The 15,588-nt window shown below is 47.1% G+C and overlaps 1 protein-coding gene across 1 annotated transcript; it reads right to left on the bottom strand.

The window, feature by feature from the left end:
• Nucleotides 1-6,372: 6,372 nt before the first annotated feature.
• Nucleotides 6,373-13,970, bottom strand: LOC144134084 (uncharacterized). Its single transcript, XM_077667070.1, has 4 exons — nt 13,900-13,970; nt 11,987-12,097; nt 10,672-10,722; nt 6,373-8,328 (listed from the first exon to the last, which is right to left on the bottom strand). Exons 2-4 carry the CDS (start codon nt 12,068-12,070, stop codon nt 6,373-6,375), a joined length of 2,091 nt encoding a protein of 696 aa, XP_077523196.1. The 5' UTR covers nt 12,071-12,097; nt 13,900-13,970.
• Between the last annotated feature and the right edge of the window lie 1,618 nt (nt 13,971-15,588).

The raw sequence follows: 15,588 nt of genomic DNA, 5'->3' as shown, positions 1-15,588 counted from the left end.
CTTCCCGCAGGACCACTGCGGCCAGCCCATAACACCGGAACGGAAGACTTTTCTGCATGCCACATCACTAGACCAAAACCGTCGCGCAATACGTAAACAGTCGTGAAAACGTTGCGTCTGCTGGCAGACTCAAACCAGCCTGTTCTGCTGCCAAGCCTGTGGCCTCGCCGACCACTCTGGTCTCGACGCTGCCTTCCTGCTGAGCAGCCTCATCTAAGCACTTCTACAGGACTTACCATCGCTTTAACGGGTGGGAACTAAGAAGCAACCCTCGAGGCGTTTTCTGACCACACCTCCACCGCTCCACATTTTTATTGAGGAAGGAAAGAATTGCAACTCGCTCCACGTGCGCCGCCTTTTATTGATGAAATTCATATGAGGCCTCGCAGAGCGCGCGGAGCGGTTCAAAGAACAGTTTGGTACCATACGCTCTCGAGGCTAGCTGTTGCCACTTTCGCTCCAATATATGTAAATGCACTGCTCCCGATCATTATGCTTCGTTAATTCCATCTGGTGGTAGAGATAGCGGTGCTGTAACTCCATACCCTAAGTAGATGTACACCGCAACGACTTCCAGCACCTCGCTGAATACTGTAAATTGTTCTGCTGTGGATATCTTTTCAACTCCGAGCCGAAGATCACGTTTGCACCTCTCTAGCAAGGTCTGCCTTAGAATGCGCCTCAATAATGTCTAGAGAGGCATAACACTATTGAACTCTCTTTACTCTGCCCGAAATAAAGCTAACAGGCCCAACTTTTTATCACGTTAATCGCATGGGCGTGAGGAATTACTAATTCAAACTCTCAATATTACCGATTTGTAACCAGCCGAGTGTTGTCATCTACCGTTCTTTCATTCCCTGTACTACGGTGACTCCTCATTATTAGCTACAAGAATAGTTCCACTCACCATACTTCGCCAGCACTGATTACTTCCAGAAAGTCCAACCAAACTTCGCATGAAGGCAAGAATGGAAAACGTTACCCTATTATTATCTGCGAAAGACCCCGAGATCTTAACACAGTTCCCCACGCTGATTTACCTACTTTACAATTGAAACTTTAACCAAACCACGGCTCGCTACAGCACAATAATCTTTTCTACGCGAATTCAGTACTTTTCATTGAACTTTTGCGAACATATATTCCCATTCTACCTGTGAATTGTTATATTGTATATTTTGTGTGTTGAGGTTCTATCATCATCATCATCATCTGTCTGATTGCACCCACTGGAGGTCAAAGGCCCCTCCCATGTCTCTCCAATTAACCTGGTCCTTTGCCATCTGCGCCCACCCTATGTCTGCGAGCTTCTTAATCTCACCTGCCCACATAACCCTCTGCCGCCCCCTGCTACGCTTGCATCCTCTTCGAATCCACTCCGTTAGCCTTAAGGACCAGCGGTTGTCTTGCCTTCGCATCACATGCCTGGCCCAACCCCATTTCTTCCTCTTGAGTTCGGCTGGGATGTCATTACACCACGTTTGTATAGCCGTAGCCCTAGCGGCAGCCGAGGGATATCGCACCAACAAATCTCTCACCATCTTAACTGACTCCCAGGAAGCGTGCAGACGCTACATGGCAGGAAGAATCAATAAGAAAGCACTAAAGATACTATTTAAAACGAAGCGAACCAATGAAAATATCCAACATAGGATCTACTGGGTACCAGGACACACCGGAATCAAAGGCAATCTGAAGGCAGACAAGCTAGCTCGCGAGCTCACTACCCCAGCTGGTGCGTCAAATGCCTCGGACGGCCCGGGGATGACGGTGGAGCTCACGTACGCAGCTATCCTCAACCTCATTAAAGGCAGAAGGCGCAAATACCCCCAGCCACCCTCTCAGCTAACACAATACGAGGCGACATGCTGGAAAAGACTCCAAACAGGGACCTTCTACAACCTTCATGTCCTACATAAGATTTATCCAGAGCAGTATAGGGATACATGTCCGTGGTGCGGGGCAACCCCCACGTTATATCATATCACATGGGAATGTACACACAATGTAGCGTTCCGAAATAATAAAGACCCAAATGCGGAGCAGTGGGAGGACCGGCTAACCAGCAGCCAGCTTAAGGTCCAAAGGGACCTAGTGAGCCACGCATGCCGGATGGCCAGGGACAGTGGTGCCTTGGACTAGGGGCGCCAACCACGCTCAGCCTGAAAGACATTGGCAGTCTCCGGGCACGCAACCAAACCTCTCAATTGGAACAATAAAGTATACTCTCTCTCTCTCCCTCACCCATTCTGCCCGCTTACGCTCTCTTAACGTTATATGCAAAATTTTTCTTTGCATGGCTGTCTGAGTTGTCTTTAACTTAAGCTGAAACCTTTTCGTAAGCAGAGGAAGACGATGAAGTGGCTCAAGACCTAAACGCCGTCCTTTCGCCTCTTCAGTTTTTTCCAGATTTACGACATTATAATGAAACCACTGTTTCGTTTTTAGTGGAGGTGATGGAAGTGTACGCTGTTAGACTTCAGTCCGGTGGAACAACCGCTGCCGCCCAGAGGAAACGTCTTGGCCTCCAGAATGACGCAAGCCGCCAGGCTACCGTGGTGTACTCGGCCACCAGTGATGATTCTTCGGCCGACTACGGCTTCATCAGAGTCCTAAGCAAGAAGGCCAAACGGAGACTGCGCAATTGTGAGGACTCATCGTCGTCGAGTACGTCCACGATCACTACGGAGCGAGGATCATCGGCACATACTGTCCTGTTTCTGCCACAGACTCCCACTGACAATCTCAACCACATGAATAGGCAAGCCGCATCTGCGTTCCTGGAGGCTCACGTCCCGGGAGCAGTTAAAGATGCGAAGGTGAATCGTTTTAGGAATGTCGTTGCCATTGATGTCATAGACAGGAACGCGCTTGAAAGCTTGAGCAACATCAGAACACTCGGCGGCATCAGCGTTCGTTCCCATGTCCTTCTAAGCAGTGGCACTACAGCAGGCGTCATTTACGACATCGACGTAGCCATCCGCGACTCTGATCTGCCCATTTTGATTCAACCAGCTACCGACAGTGTAGCCATACCTTCCAAGTGGACTGCATTCCAACGTACGTGAAGGTCGGTCACTTTCGGCATTGCATTTAGGCATTTCGTTCCGAAGCCTCTCCAGTGCCGGAAATAGATGAAGATAGGACACGTGAGTAGTGTGCACAATTTCCCCATCGTGTGCCCACAGTGTACTCAGCCACACAGCGGTCATTCTTGTCGGGCAACAGTCCTTGGGTGTGCCAATTGCCACGGCCCTCATGACGCTGCCTCAAAAGGTTGTCCTCGCTTGAAAAGCGAAAGGGCGATACTCAAACGAAAATAGACAATACCACACACACAGAAACTGCCGCTAAGGTGCGACGACGTCGTCGCCCTCGTCACAGACCTTCTAAATGTGTAGCGAGCATTGGGAAGGATTATCCAAGAATTTCTGGCACTTGTCCTCCCCCTCCGCATACTACTTTAAGTATTGGGAGCCATATGACTGGCGATGCACAGTTGTCGCACACTGGCTTTCGCCATCCCTGCCTGAGCTACGCACACCCACAGTGACCAAGCAGGTATTGCGTACTCGCAGTCCCGACCTATTGCTAATTAAGCACAAGTCACAACTCCAGTCCAAGACCGGGACCGGCAAGTTACTTGGCCATCGCACCCGAAGCATTGCACACCCTCAATGATAGAACAGTCACCGCGCACCCAGTGTGTTGAGAATACTGCTGGTCGGGTAGTAGGTCAATAACCGGACCAGGACGTGGACGTGCAAGTGATTGTGATGCTCTAGCCAATCGTGAATGCCATGCAATAGAGAATGGATTGCAGAAGTAGGATTTGTTGAATCCAATGCTTGCAGTTGTCCAATAGCTGGCACAGCGCATCCTGCAGCCTCATCCTTCCGAGAATTCCCATGCTTACATTGTCATCAACATCATCAGCCGCAACGGGATGTAACCTTCCTTGACACAAACGTATGCGCTGCCCTGTGATGGAGGACCCTCGATCTCTTCTACTCATGTCGCAGCAGTCGACAGTCCTCAAGGTCTGCCGGCTACAGCTGCGGCGTCCTGTGACTTACAGTGCTTGTGTCATTGCCTGCCGTGCTTGCTACGGACCGCATTTATCTCCCTAGTGCAGGTTAGCCGACCGGAACATTTTACTGGTTAACCTCTCTGCCTTTCCTCTTCCATTTTTCCATATGCGCTCCACCCCATTCTTATCCTCCTAGTTAACTCCCTCACATGATCCGGATCGGCTGTCACTACTTGCCCTAAGTAGACGCATTCTTTTACCACTTCCAGCACCTCGATTCCAATTGTGAACTGCTGTTTTTCTTGCTAGGCTGTTGAACATAGCTTTGGTTTTCTGCATGTTCATTTTTAGACCCACCGTTTTCCTATGCCTGTCTAAATTACCGATAATGCTTTGCAATTCATCTCGTGAGTGACTCACCAAGGCAATGTCATCAGCTAATCGCAGATTATATAAGTATTCTCCATTAACTCTTATCAACATCTGTTCCCAATTCAGGCCTCTGAATACCTCCTGTAAACAGGCGGAGAATATCATTGGCGAGATCGTATCTCCTTGCCTCACGCCTTTCCTTATTGGAATTTTATTGCTGACTTTATGGAGGACTATAGTAATTGAGCAGTTGCTATAGATATATTCCAGTATTCTCACATACGCCTCTTCTACACCGTGATTCCGCAATGCCTGTATGACAACTGAGGTTTCCACAGAGTCGAATGCTTTCTTGCAGTCATTGAAGGCTATATGTAGGGGTTGGTTATATTCAGCGCATTTCTGTATAAACTGATTGATAGCGTGAATATGATCTATTGTTGAATACCCTTTACGAAAGCCTGCCTGATCATTTGGTTGAATAAAGTATAAGGTTTCCCTGACTCTTATTAGCGATAGCCTTAGTGAATACCTTGTAGGCAACGGACGGGAAGCTGATCGGTCTGTAATTTTTCAAGTCCTGGGCGTCTCCTTTCTTATGAATTAAGATAATGTTTGCGTTCATCGAAGCTTCTGGTACGACCGAGGTAATAATCCATTGCATACACAGGGTGGCTAGTTTTTCTAACACAATTTCCCCTCCGTTACCTGATCTTCTGCTGTTACCTGCTGTTACCTGCTGTTACCTGCTGTTACCTGCTGTTACCTGCTCTGTTATCTGCTGTTACCTGATCTTATGCCTCTATGCTTCTATTCCACTCCTCAATATGTAATGTCCTTTCGGGCATTAAGGCCAGCCGCTGAACACAAGCAATTTGGGTTAGTTGGTCTATTAGGAATAAGCACAGCTGCGCAAAAGAAAGATGAACAACTCACGAGCTGAAGGTATTTTAATGAATACTATAAAAAAATCTTCGCAAGAACGGCTCGTTTCATCACTATGCCGAGACACCAAAAAGCGGTGGCTGGACGACATTTAACAAAGCTTGTTCTTCCCGAAACCCCGATTTTACCATGTTAGCCGCCTCATATCTTGGAAATAAGCACTCATGACTTCACCGCACACTTTACCGGTGGCACACTTGACACAGTCCGTGAGGAGCTTAATAGAGATGGTCTGAAGCCAGAATGGTTAATAAAATTGACCGTAGACAAGTGGGGGAATTGATCATAGGTGCTTCTTAGTGCTTGGTTGCGGAAACACTTTGACTCCTTGAGATCGCTGAGAGATGACAAAAATGTCAGCACATTAAATAAATTTTTGACCTGGTGCATTGCGACAGTGCAGTCTAGGATTAAATCCACATCTTGCCCCAGCAGGATTATGCTGTAGGCACATAGCCATAGCGATATTTGCTGTTGGTTATTTACGGTCAGACCTCAGGCTTGAACAAACGGCCATATTGAGATGGAAAACAAAATCTGGTGAAAAGACGATCAAAACGTACACAATACACGCACGCGGGAATTGCAAGTCACAGAGCCATTCAGAACACAACACAAATTTTCAGCCAAGTAAAATACGGCACTGATTTTATAACATCACAGTTTCAGTACACTGAATTCAGCACAAAATTAAGACAAGAGCATTGAAAATAACTTGTTTTATCTCAGTTGCTACAAGAACACTCACAATTGATGTTGTTATCGTCGAAAGCTGTTTCTTTCCTTGGACGAGATTAGTATTTTCGAAGCCATATACGAAAACCTAACTGGTTAAATGTTTTAGCTTCATCACAAGCTTCTACAATGCAGGGTTTAAAACTCAGTGTCCAGAGAAAAGCCCTATTTTAACAACAAAGAAAAGGAGATAGCCAGAGCTGTGTAGAATAACAGAAACCACGCCTCTCAAGCGCCGGACTTGTGCACGTGTATCCTGTCTCTGACCTAATCGTCACAGTATGCCTTTAGAAGACGACACATTTGTTCTCCGGGTTCAGTGGTTTGCCAACTCTGCAGGAGAAAGCTTCGCTGAAGGCAGCCACGTGCCGCACAGCGGAGCTGCACTCGTCGCCCAGGGACTCCGAGTTCCCGCGGCAGCGGATGTAGCACCAGGTGGCGAACAATAGCTGTGCCTCCGTCATGCTGAATTTCGCCAGCTTGGACCGCGAGCCGTGCGTCTCGAATGCGTCCGCGAGCACTTCCAGGGCCGCCACGTCACGCAGCGCTGCCAGCCTACCTCTGGCACCCGTGGCCTCTATGCAGTTGATTGCGGCGTTTATTGCGCTGGCCGTCGTCTTCGCACTGGCGTAGCGGAGGATAGAGACGTTGGCACACGCCTCTGCCACGTGAGCGCCGAACGCCCCATACTTGACAGCATCAACGAGACCGAGGTCGTACAGCGGAAATGAAAGGATGTACGGGGCCAGGACGAAGTCTCCGCCCCAAAGGGAGTAGGACCAGAAAGTGTGGATGTCGTCCCAGACGAGCATACGTGGCACGGGGTCGATTTTCTGAAACCGCTTCATTCTCCAAGCGGCTTGCCAGTTTCTTGCGAGGGAGAGTGTCATGTCCGGCACTGAACTCGTTGGAGTCTTGAACTTAAAATCCGAATCCATCGTTGTGTTCAACACGCTCATTACAATGGCGAGCGAGCTCCAACGGATTCTCGAGGAGGTGTAGGTAGAGTACGGTGGTTTTGAGGAAAGTCGGGAAGCGAATTTTTTCCTAATGGCTAAGACGATGTTTTCTACATCTCGGCGGATTTCAAGATTGAATGCATAAGAGTTGTAAGGAGCGAATATGTAGTCACCGACGAATTTGTAGGCGAGCTTAAAGCACCAGCGTCCTTGATGGTATTTAATTACGTCGTAATTGGTTGAGGCATAGTAGTTGAAGATCAGCTCGTTGTTTGCGAATAGACTGGTGTATCGTACTGCCATCCACGAGATGAAAAGGTGAGTCGCGTTTTCCCCGAAATTTTTCCAAAGTTCGTGAAACTTCGTGATATAGGACAAGTGTTTAGTCAAAAATAATGGAACTGTGGTCATGTTAAACTCGGTCAGTAATGCCGCCCATTTTTGTTTGTGTACTACATTAGCTGGCACTTGCGCCTCGTTTTCTCGTTTTCGGGCGTCATTAAGCTGAAGAAGGAAAGCCTCTTCCAACCTGCTCAGTTCCTCGTACCTAATCGTCGTCGTTATATGCTTGTCGGAGAATCTGTTCCTAATGAACTCGAAGCTTCTGCGTCGACCGCCTAGTCTGCGCAGCCTCTCTTGTTCTCTGGCGATGAACTCGAATGAGTCGGGCACATCTACCCACACTTTCTTCCTGAGTGGGACCACGCCTATGACCACGGCCCAGTCAAGCTCTATGCTTAGGCTGAATAAGGTGCGAAGTACGTTGGGCGCCTCAGCCCGGCGTGGCCACATGATGCCCACCCTTCGGAGGGCATCGCGTATCGTGGGCAGTTCGTCGCGCTGTCCGCGCCATACCATGTCGCATGAACGGTAGAATAGGCCTGCCTTCTGGGCGATGCTCTGGCCAGAGGTCGGCGGGTTAGTGTCCTTGCTGGCAGCCTCTGTCATGTCGTCCACCGCGTTGGCGACCAGCTCCGCGTGCACTGAGTACTTCCGCCTGGCCCTCCAGCCGCCGCAGACGTAGGCGTCGAAGTTGGCGCAAGGGTCTGCGGATTGGTTGACGGACTCCGCCATGCGCCTGGCGAACTCCTCGCAAGCGGGACTGGTGCATAGCAAGGTCTGCTTCGGGGGCGTTGTGCGAAAAAGGATCGCCAGCAGGACAAGCAGGAAGCAGGCGCCGGCTACGACAGCGGTGACGAACGCAGCGGCGATTCTGATGCGGGGTGCCAAATGTATCTGCTTCCGACGCGGAGAAACGAGGTGCTGGTACAGAGCGCCTGGTGACTGCGGGAAGCAAAGGACAGAGTTGTGTGTGTTATAGCTAGTCATAGCTCAACTCTTCAAATGCCTTTACACAGCTGACTATCTCTGCGAATTATTCCTTAACGTGCAGCGTTCGTCAAAACTATATATGCCGACGCTTTCGCCTCGGAGCCATGATGTGGGTCTGTTGTAACATCTCTAGAGCTTTCTTTCATTTTCTTTCATTTACCGTGTGCTTGTAGGTATCGTGGTTCGCCGTGTCGATGAGTTTTCTTTTACAGAGTTCGTGATGTGAACGAGTTGACCAAGAAAATGCTTTCTGGACATTGAGGGACACTTGGTTTTCATTTACGGAATTGTGATTTGCATGAGTTCATCAATAAAAAAGAAACGCTAAAGGACGCCGTCAACTGACCACATCCAGCTTATGTTTTCAGTAACACTTGACTGTATGGTTGCTTTTTGATGCTCCTACGGCAAAAAAAGACGAGTTTTCTCCTCACCAAACTGAATCAAATCTTTCCGTGCCTGATCCAAATGCGTGACGTCTGCGCAAAAACTGACCGGTGATTGTAACAGGTGAATTTGCATTTTAATTTTTCTAGCTCATAAATGGTCGCTTTCAGTTGAACAATACCTTAACCCTGTTGGAATGAGGTAATTTATTGACAAATAGGCTAGCCTGTATTTGCCTCCAATGTCATTACTAACATTTCGTGCTAAAAAATAGTAAAGTTACCGGGTTGCAGCATTATTTAGCGAAAGTTCTATGGAGTTCGCGATGTTTGAAGCTGTTAAGTTCGGTCTGACGCATGCAAGCAACGAGGATGGTAGTGCTAGCTGGCACAAGAATATTTACGTATAGGTTCGTTCAAAAGTTCCCAGGCCACATGGTGTGTTATTGAGCAGCATAGTCTGGCAGTTACGATACTCTAGAAGCTCAAAATATCGGTAGAAGTTCAAAGAAGTACCGTCATACTCACTGAGAGCGTTGATATCTTTAACCGCATCTTAAGTGCAAGGATATACCGATGAAAAGAACACCCTTTGGCCTGGGAACTTTTCACTACTCTGTACACATAGCTAACTTTAGAAACAAGTAGCCACTTGGCTTTGGTTTTCTAATCCCCAAATGTTTATCTACTTGATTTCGCCTCTCTTTTCGAGCAAGTTTATCTACTTGGCTGTAGCCTATTTTCTTGGAGCAGTTTAGGTACTCGGCCTAGCCTGCGTGTTACGATCTCGTTTTAGTCACTGGGCTTGGCCGCGTTATGAGAGATCATGCTTTCGTCTTACACGTCGCAATGAAGAATGTCCAGTTCCGCCGGCATGTCTAGACTACGAGCATCCCACGACCCACATTTTTTCACGAACCGCCGTGTACTCCTTCCAAACTCGACAACGCTACACTGAACTGCAAAGCTGCATCCTCTGAGGAAATGAAACAGTCAGATGATTGGCGATGGTGGACATCTTAGCTAAAGTGGCGAAGAGGAGAGGGAGGAGAGGATGGACGCAGGACAGCGCCAGGGAGACGGAGTGGAGGTGGGATGGGAAGGAGAGAGATTGAGGTGCCGCAATTTTCTCAGACTCAAGCGGAACCCTCCGCTGTGACACTTTTCTCCTTCACTTATTTCACTACCTTCTTTGTATCCTTGTTCTCACGGCACTGTCCTGCGGCTTTTGAAACGTTCATGACTGATTTTGATTTCGACTTTCGTTTTGGTCGTAGCCTGCCATTCTCACGTATAATATTTCCTCACTGTCAACCTCTTCATGTATGTTCTTCAATAAACAGCTTCCCTTTTTATAGCTTACTGCCAGGATTTCCCAAAAAAGGAGGGACATTAATAGACTGTGCCTTAGGATTCTTCTGCCTGCGTTCCACATGTCAGGGGACAACTGATTTAGCATCGCGCTGGCGCGAGCTGTGCATAGGTAATCTGAGGAGTGGTAAACAACATTACCACCATTTCAATACATAGTCAATGCAGATTTTACAATCTGTACCACTTAATGACTGGTGTATCTGCTTGGAGTAAATTACAATAGTTCTTGCTGCCTGAGGGAAGTGACAATTTTTTCCCGTTAAACATCACGCCAGGCTATCAACAAACTGGCTCAGTATCAATTAACGCACACTGTTTTGCTTCTTTAATTGTCTAAGTACCCTAAACGTATGGCTGTAGTGTAGATCCACAAGTACTTCGAAAACAGTACATGGGAGTTTCATATTGATATTCGGGAAACGTTTGAGAAATGTTTGGCACTGCTACAAGAGCGAGCGATTGGCTCCTAGACGAACAAGCTAAACACAAATGTAATTCAGAGAAACAGTTTATGTAAAAAATATACCGTACGAACCAATGGCATGGATCTTGGCCCCGAAGGGCTTCCGACGGGCTCTTGTAGGTCCTGTAAAACGATGGTTAAACATTTTCAACTTGTACACAAACGGAAATAACAACATAAAAACATAACGCATCTGGACTGATTAATCTGACTGATGATGAGAGATTAATAATAATAATAATAATAATATTAATAATAATAATAATAATAATAATAATAATAATAATAATAATAATAATAATAATAATAATAATAATAATAATAGTAATAATAATAATATTAATAATAATAATTGGTTTTGGGGGAAAGGAAATGGCGCAGTATCTGTCTCATATATCGTTGGACACCTGAACCGCGCCGTAAGGGAAGGGTAAAGGAGGGAGTGAAAGAAGAAAGTAAGAGAGAGGTGCTGTAGTGGAGGGCTACGGAATAATTTCAACCACCTGGGGATCTTTAACGTGCACTGACATCGCACAGCACACGGGCGCCTTAGCGTTTTTCCTCCATAAAAACGCAGCCGCCGCGGTCGGGTTCGAACCCGGGATGAGAGATTGCAAGAAGCAATATTCCGCGCTGTTTGCCATGTAGATCGAGAGGTCCGTTACGAAACGCGAGCGGCTTTGTGGCACCCTGACGTCATCCTCCAGTAGCCTAGACCCACCAGTTTCTACATTAGTTCGCTGTTGTTGGGCCTCGAGCTTAAAAAGCTAGAGACATCAAATTTTGGCTTGTGTGTTTTCAAATTTCAAATCATGCGTTAGACATTGATTTCAGGGATTAGTGCGGCTATTCCCCTGCGACCACTGAATAACTTATTACTGCATTTCATCTCTTATGCTGTTTCGGTTTCCGTTACCGTCCCAGAGAAAAGTAATCAGCAAGTGGGATTTGGGTCACAGCCGTCTAGGGGCGCACCTGGGGCACCACTAAAGACTATAATCTCTGGAAATGTTAGCACAAGAGATTTCCTTGCCTTATCGACATAGACTGAAAGCTTGACGGGTACCACAAGCAGTCCGTCATATGACTAAGGAACACAATCTGTCGCCTGGTTACTTTCTGGCAGACATGATAGCACACTATTGTTTCGATGCCCAGAGATCTCCATATCTCCTGTTTCACAGTACCGCAATCTGGGTAGCTAGTGTCGTTCAACAGCTCTGAACAAAGGCGTCCGTCGATGCACCATCGTTGGCAGCCTTCACGTTTCTTTAGCCATGGCGCTCCTATCTAAGGGTTTGCGCGTCAGATATATGCCGCAGAGATTTGTAGAGGCTTCGTAGTAAAGAATCTGCCGCACGTTCTAGCAGAATTGTGGCATACGCACCCGGGGGCTTGCGGGACTCGAGGGCGTCAACGCCGGGCTCAGTTCGGAGGACCGGGGTGATCGTAGTGAGGCCGCCCGTTTCATTGGTCTTCGTCTCTGAATAATCGTCAACTGGAGAAATTTCAGGATGAAAATTCAGTTTTGAATTCAAAGGCCTCTTGACACAGGAAACTTTTTTGATGAACTTCAGCGGACATTAAAGAAACAATGAGTACAAGTTCATTTAATTTTGTTCACAGTAAAATGCAATAGGGTTTGATATTTATTCCTCTCCTGTCGTCCTCTCAGCGCCAAAGACGCTAGTCAGAAATTTGGAGCTTAATAGGAAATGTTTTTCCTCCAGTCATTTGAAACCCTTGAAGTTAAGGATGACGTCGAGAGGATGATAGAGTCCGTGATCACTGGCTGTAAGGCAATCGCCACATGGTCTCATCTCAGATATGCATAAATATCTATTGACGTCGGCGCAGTTTGCTTGAGGAGCGGTCAGTGCAGGCAATACAAGTATTTAATTTTTAGGCATTCATAAAATCTTCGCTGCTAATGAATTTAGTCGGCTTCACGTAACAATCAATGTATATATGCCTGCAGTCCTCTTCACTTTTTTCTTGGTGTCCTTTTAGCACAATTTTGACTGAACTCAAAAATAACCAAGGTTAAACGAGCCCGTTGCGTTTTATGTCAATGAACGAAACAAATTGAAGCATTAAAGTGATTCCTGGAGGCAATATTTTCACAATACTCAATTTCATGCGTATATCCTGTGATTGGCGCATTTACACAAGTTAAATTCCGATATGCTTTTGAGGCAATGTGAACGTTAATAAAGCTCTGAGACGAGACAAAAGGCAACATCATAAGTTAGCACTCTACCGATGAGAGAACGGATTTACGCGCAATACTCACGGATAACAAGGACGCGCGCGATGGTCGGTCTGCGGAGCGAAGGAACAAAGCAGGCGTGTTTTAAGACGAGAAATAAGAAAAAGTGTTGGAAATATTTGCTTCAGATGCCGGCGTCAATAACGCAATGTAGTGCTTCTAATAGATCACCTGCAGGGACGAGAGGGAAATTACCATAGCTCGATAGGCATATCGACATTCAAAGTCTAATCTCTAGCTAGACATAGCAGCACAATATGCCATAGACATGTATCTCTAGCGTGGGGTTTGATATTAATGTGGACGTCGCCCCTTCTGCAGCCCTGATGGCCGAAAAGGGATACATTTGGATGCAAGCGATAGGAGAAGACGCATTCTCTAAAGCGCCGACTTCATGACCTGCAGCGACCGCGCCCATTATAGGGCCCGCGCGCACAGTACCCTCTGGGGTCGCATGTTCATACAGGTCACTAGATAAGACGGCTTGGCCATATAGGACGTTCACAAGAATGAAGACGAGACAGGCGTAAACTAACAACTTGTGTTTATTGGAGAACACAAAACATTTACTCTGCTAGTTAGTTTGAGCCTGTCCAGTCCTCTTTGTTGTGAACGACCCATATGCGCAACCCACATACCTATTGGCATAGACAAACTTGCCCAGCAACGCATGAACGACACCTCTTCTATCATAAGCAGCGCGGATGTCGCAACTGGCCCTCATAACGCGAGCTCAAGATGCCACGCCCGACTGGAGGCCACCTAAGACTCGCCCCAGCCCCAGCTAGTCCCTTTCCTATTGTGGCATTAAAGTTGTAACCACCACAACCATCGCAGCCCAAAGCTCCCAAGTCCATCAATGTGGCCGTGGCGACAAGCAAACCAGGAGGAAAGGGAAGTGGGTGATGTTGCGGAAGAGCCCTGCCCGGTCACGGGTTCCGCTTAGGCTTGGCGCATTCGAGCCTTAGAATGGGGTTTTCGCCTAGCGTGGGTAGGCGTCGAGCGCCCTAGAACGATAGGATCTCGCTTACCCGCACGTTGGATACAGAAGCGGGCGCCGTGTAGGTCAATGTCTCGCTAGTGTCAGGAGAGCACGAAACAAGCAGCTTGCCGCGGCCGTGACGTTTTCTTCTTCTTGTCCTTGTTCTTCTTCGTCTTCTACTTGGGATTCTATAACATCATTTTTTTTTCTGGGTGGGGGGGGGGGAGTGCAAGTCGGAGAGAGGGGGAGTGAAGATATAGTAGAGTAAGAAGTCATATATCGTAGAGAAAATGCAGTCTGTAAAATGCGTGTCTGCTGTACACTTACTGTGTTGGGTACCCACTCAACCATCACAAAATTCCACATTACGGCCTGTTGCACACACATGGAATTTTACTTTCAAAAGAGAATATTAACAGATTACGACACAACGAGAGAAATAGCATAGCACAGGGAAGAAAGAATGGGAGGGCACATTATGCGATTTCACGCCCTGCGTCCGCCACAAAAGTCGCCGAATTGTGCCGAGAGCAATCACGCACAGCAAAATCGCACACTGAAGAATTTAGATAGTTTTGCATAAGAGGCTTTCTAGTACGGGAGTTGGTAATTCTAAACCCGAAAAACTGTTCTCAACGACATTTAATGCGAGAACACCGGACTACACACACGCGATCTAGTGTCCGTTAGTCAGAATGTTGCCAAAAGTCACCAGAAATAGGACAGACGTTAAGCGCATGATTACGTGCGTACCAATAAAGGCACCATGACAGCGACAATAGTTGTGCATTTGATGAAAGAACTGACACAGACACATGTAACGGCAGCGTTGATTCTAATTGCAATCGCATTCGGTTTCATCATAAGGATGACCTAAGTGCCCTCATAATTTTTGTGGTATGCATGCGATCGCGAGTACACATAATAAGATCCCAGAGAACTTATTCACACTGAATTTTCTGTAGGACTAAGGTTTTGTAGAACAACAACGAAAATCTAAAGGATGGGAGAGAAATTTTTAATTGAGGTATTACAAGTGCATGTTAGCACATTTGTAAGCACATAAAGTCAGGTTTCCGAGAACGGTGGTTTGTAACCTATGCAACATATTTGTTACTGAGAGAAATGGATCGAAACGCGTTTATTGGAATGCTATCTGACTGCTTACATTGCGCGAAATTTGGGAATTTTGAATTAAATACGGCTGAGATTCGTTATAGAAGTCGAGAAAGACTTCCACCTGCTCCACCGAGTGACGTATAGAGGCAGGCGTTCCTGTGTCCGCTTTTGTCGTCTCACGAGTAATGTGCGGGACACGTAACTCCACCTCACGCAGTCAGAAATAGCAAGGCTAGAATCAATAGCATGGGCGGTTTACAAAATGGCACTTGAACTACAGAAGAGAGCATTAACATCGCGCCGCATGTCTCTCAGTATATCCACAACACGCTCCAAGCAACAGGGCAGGCGCAGAGACTGGCACAGCTCAACCGCCTCGCCATCACTTGAACAAGCCAGACCTTTCTGAGCAAGATACACTCACAGTTCATTACACGGTATACCAAAGGACGGAACTAAGTCTACCGATCCGCAAGAAGATCTGTGTCTATCAAATAACCAGAAATATGCATCCGACATTTAACCCGGAGCGAAGAAACGCCAGAGCCGAAAGCCTGTGCAAGAAATCGCATGGCCGCCCAGATACGCTCTACGCGAATGTAGCCGGTCCACACCAAGG

The sequence above is a fragment of the Amblyomma americanum genome, chromosome 5 (assembly GCF_052857255.1).
Source record: "Amblyomma americanum isolate KBUSLIRL-KWMA chromosome 5, ASM5285725v1, whole genome shotgun sequence".
Lineage (NCBI taxonomy): Eukaryota > Metazoa > Arthropoda > Arachnida > Ixodida > Ixodidae > Amblyomma > Amblyomma americanum.
The sequence above is the reverse complement of the archived record's forward strand: the minus strand, read 5'-3'. Positions and strand labels throughout refer to the sequence as shown.

Coding starts and splice junctions, on each gene's coding strand:
- LOC144134084 (XM_077667070.1), bottom strand. CDS start 12,070: ATGAAACGGGCGGCCTCACTACGATCACCCCGGTCCTCCGAACTGAGC. Junction 10,723..11,986: donor CGAGTCCCGCAAGCCCCCGG/GTGCGTATGCCA, acceptor ATCGTTTTACAG/GACCTACAAGAGCCCGTCGG. Junction 8,329..10,671: donor GGCCAAGATCCATGCCATTG/GTTCGTACGGTA, acceptor TGCTTCCCGCAG/TCACCAGGCGCTCTGTACCA.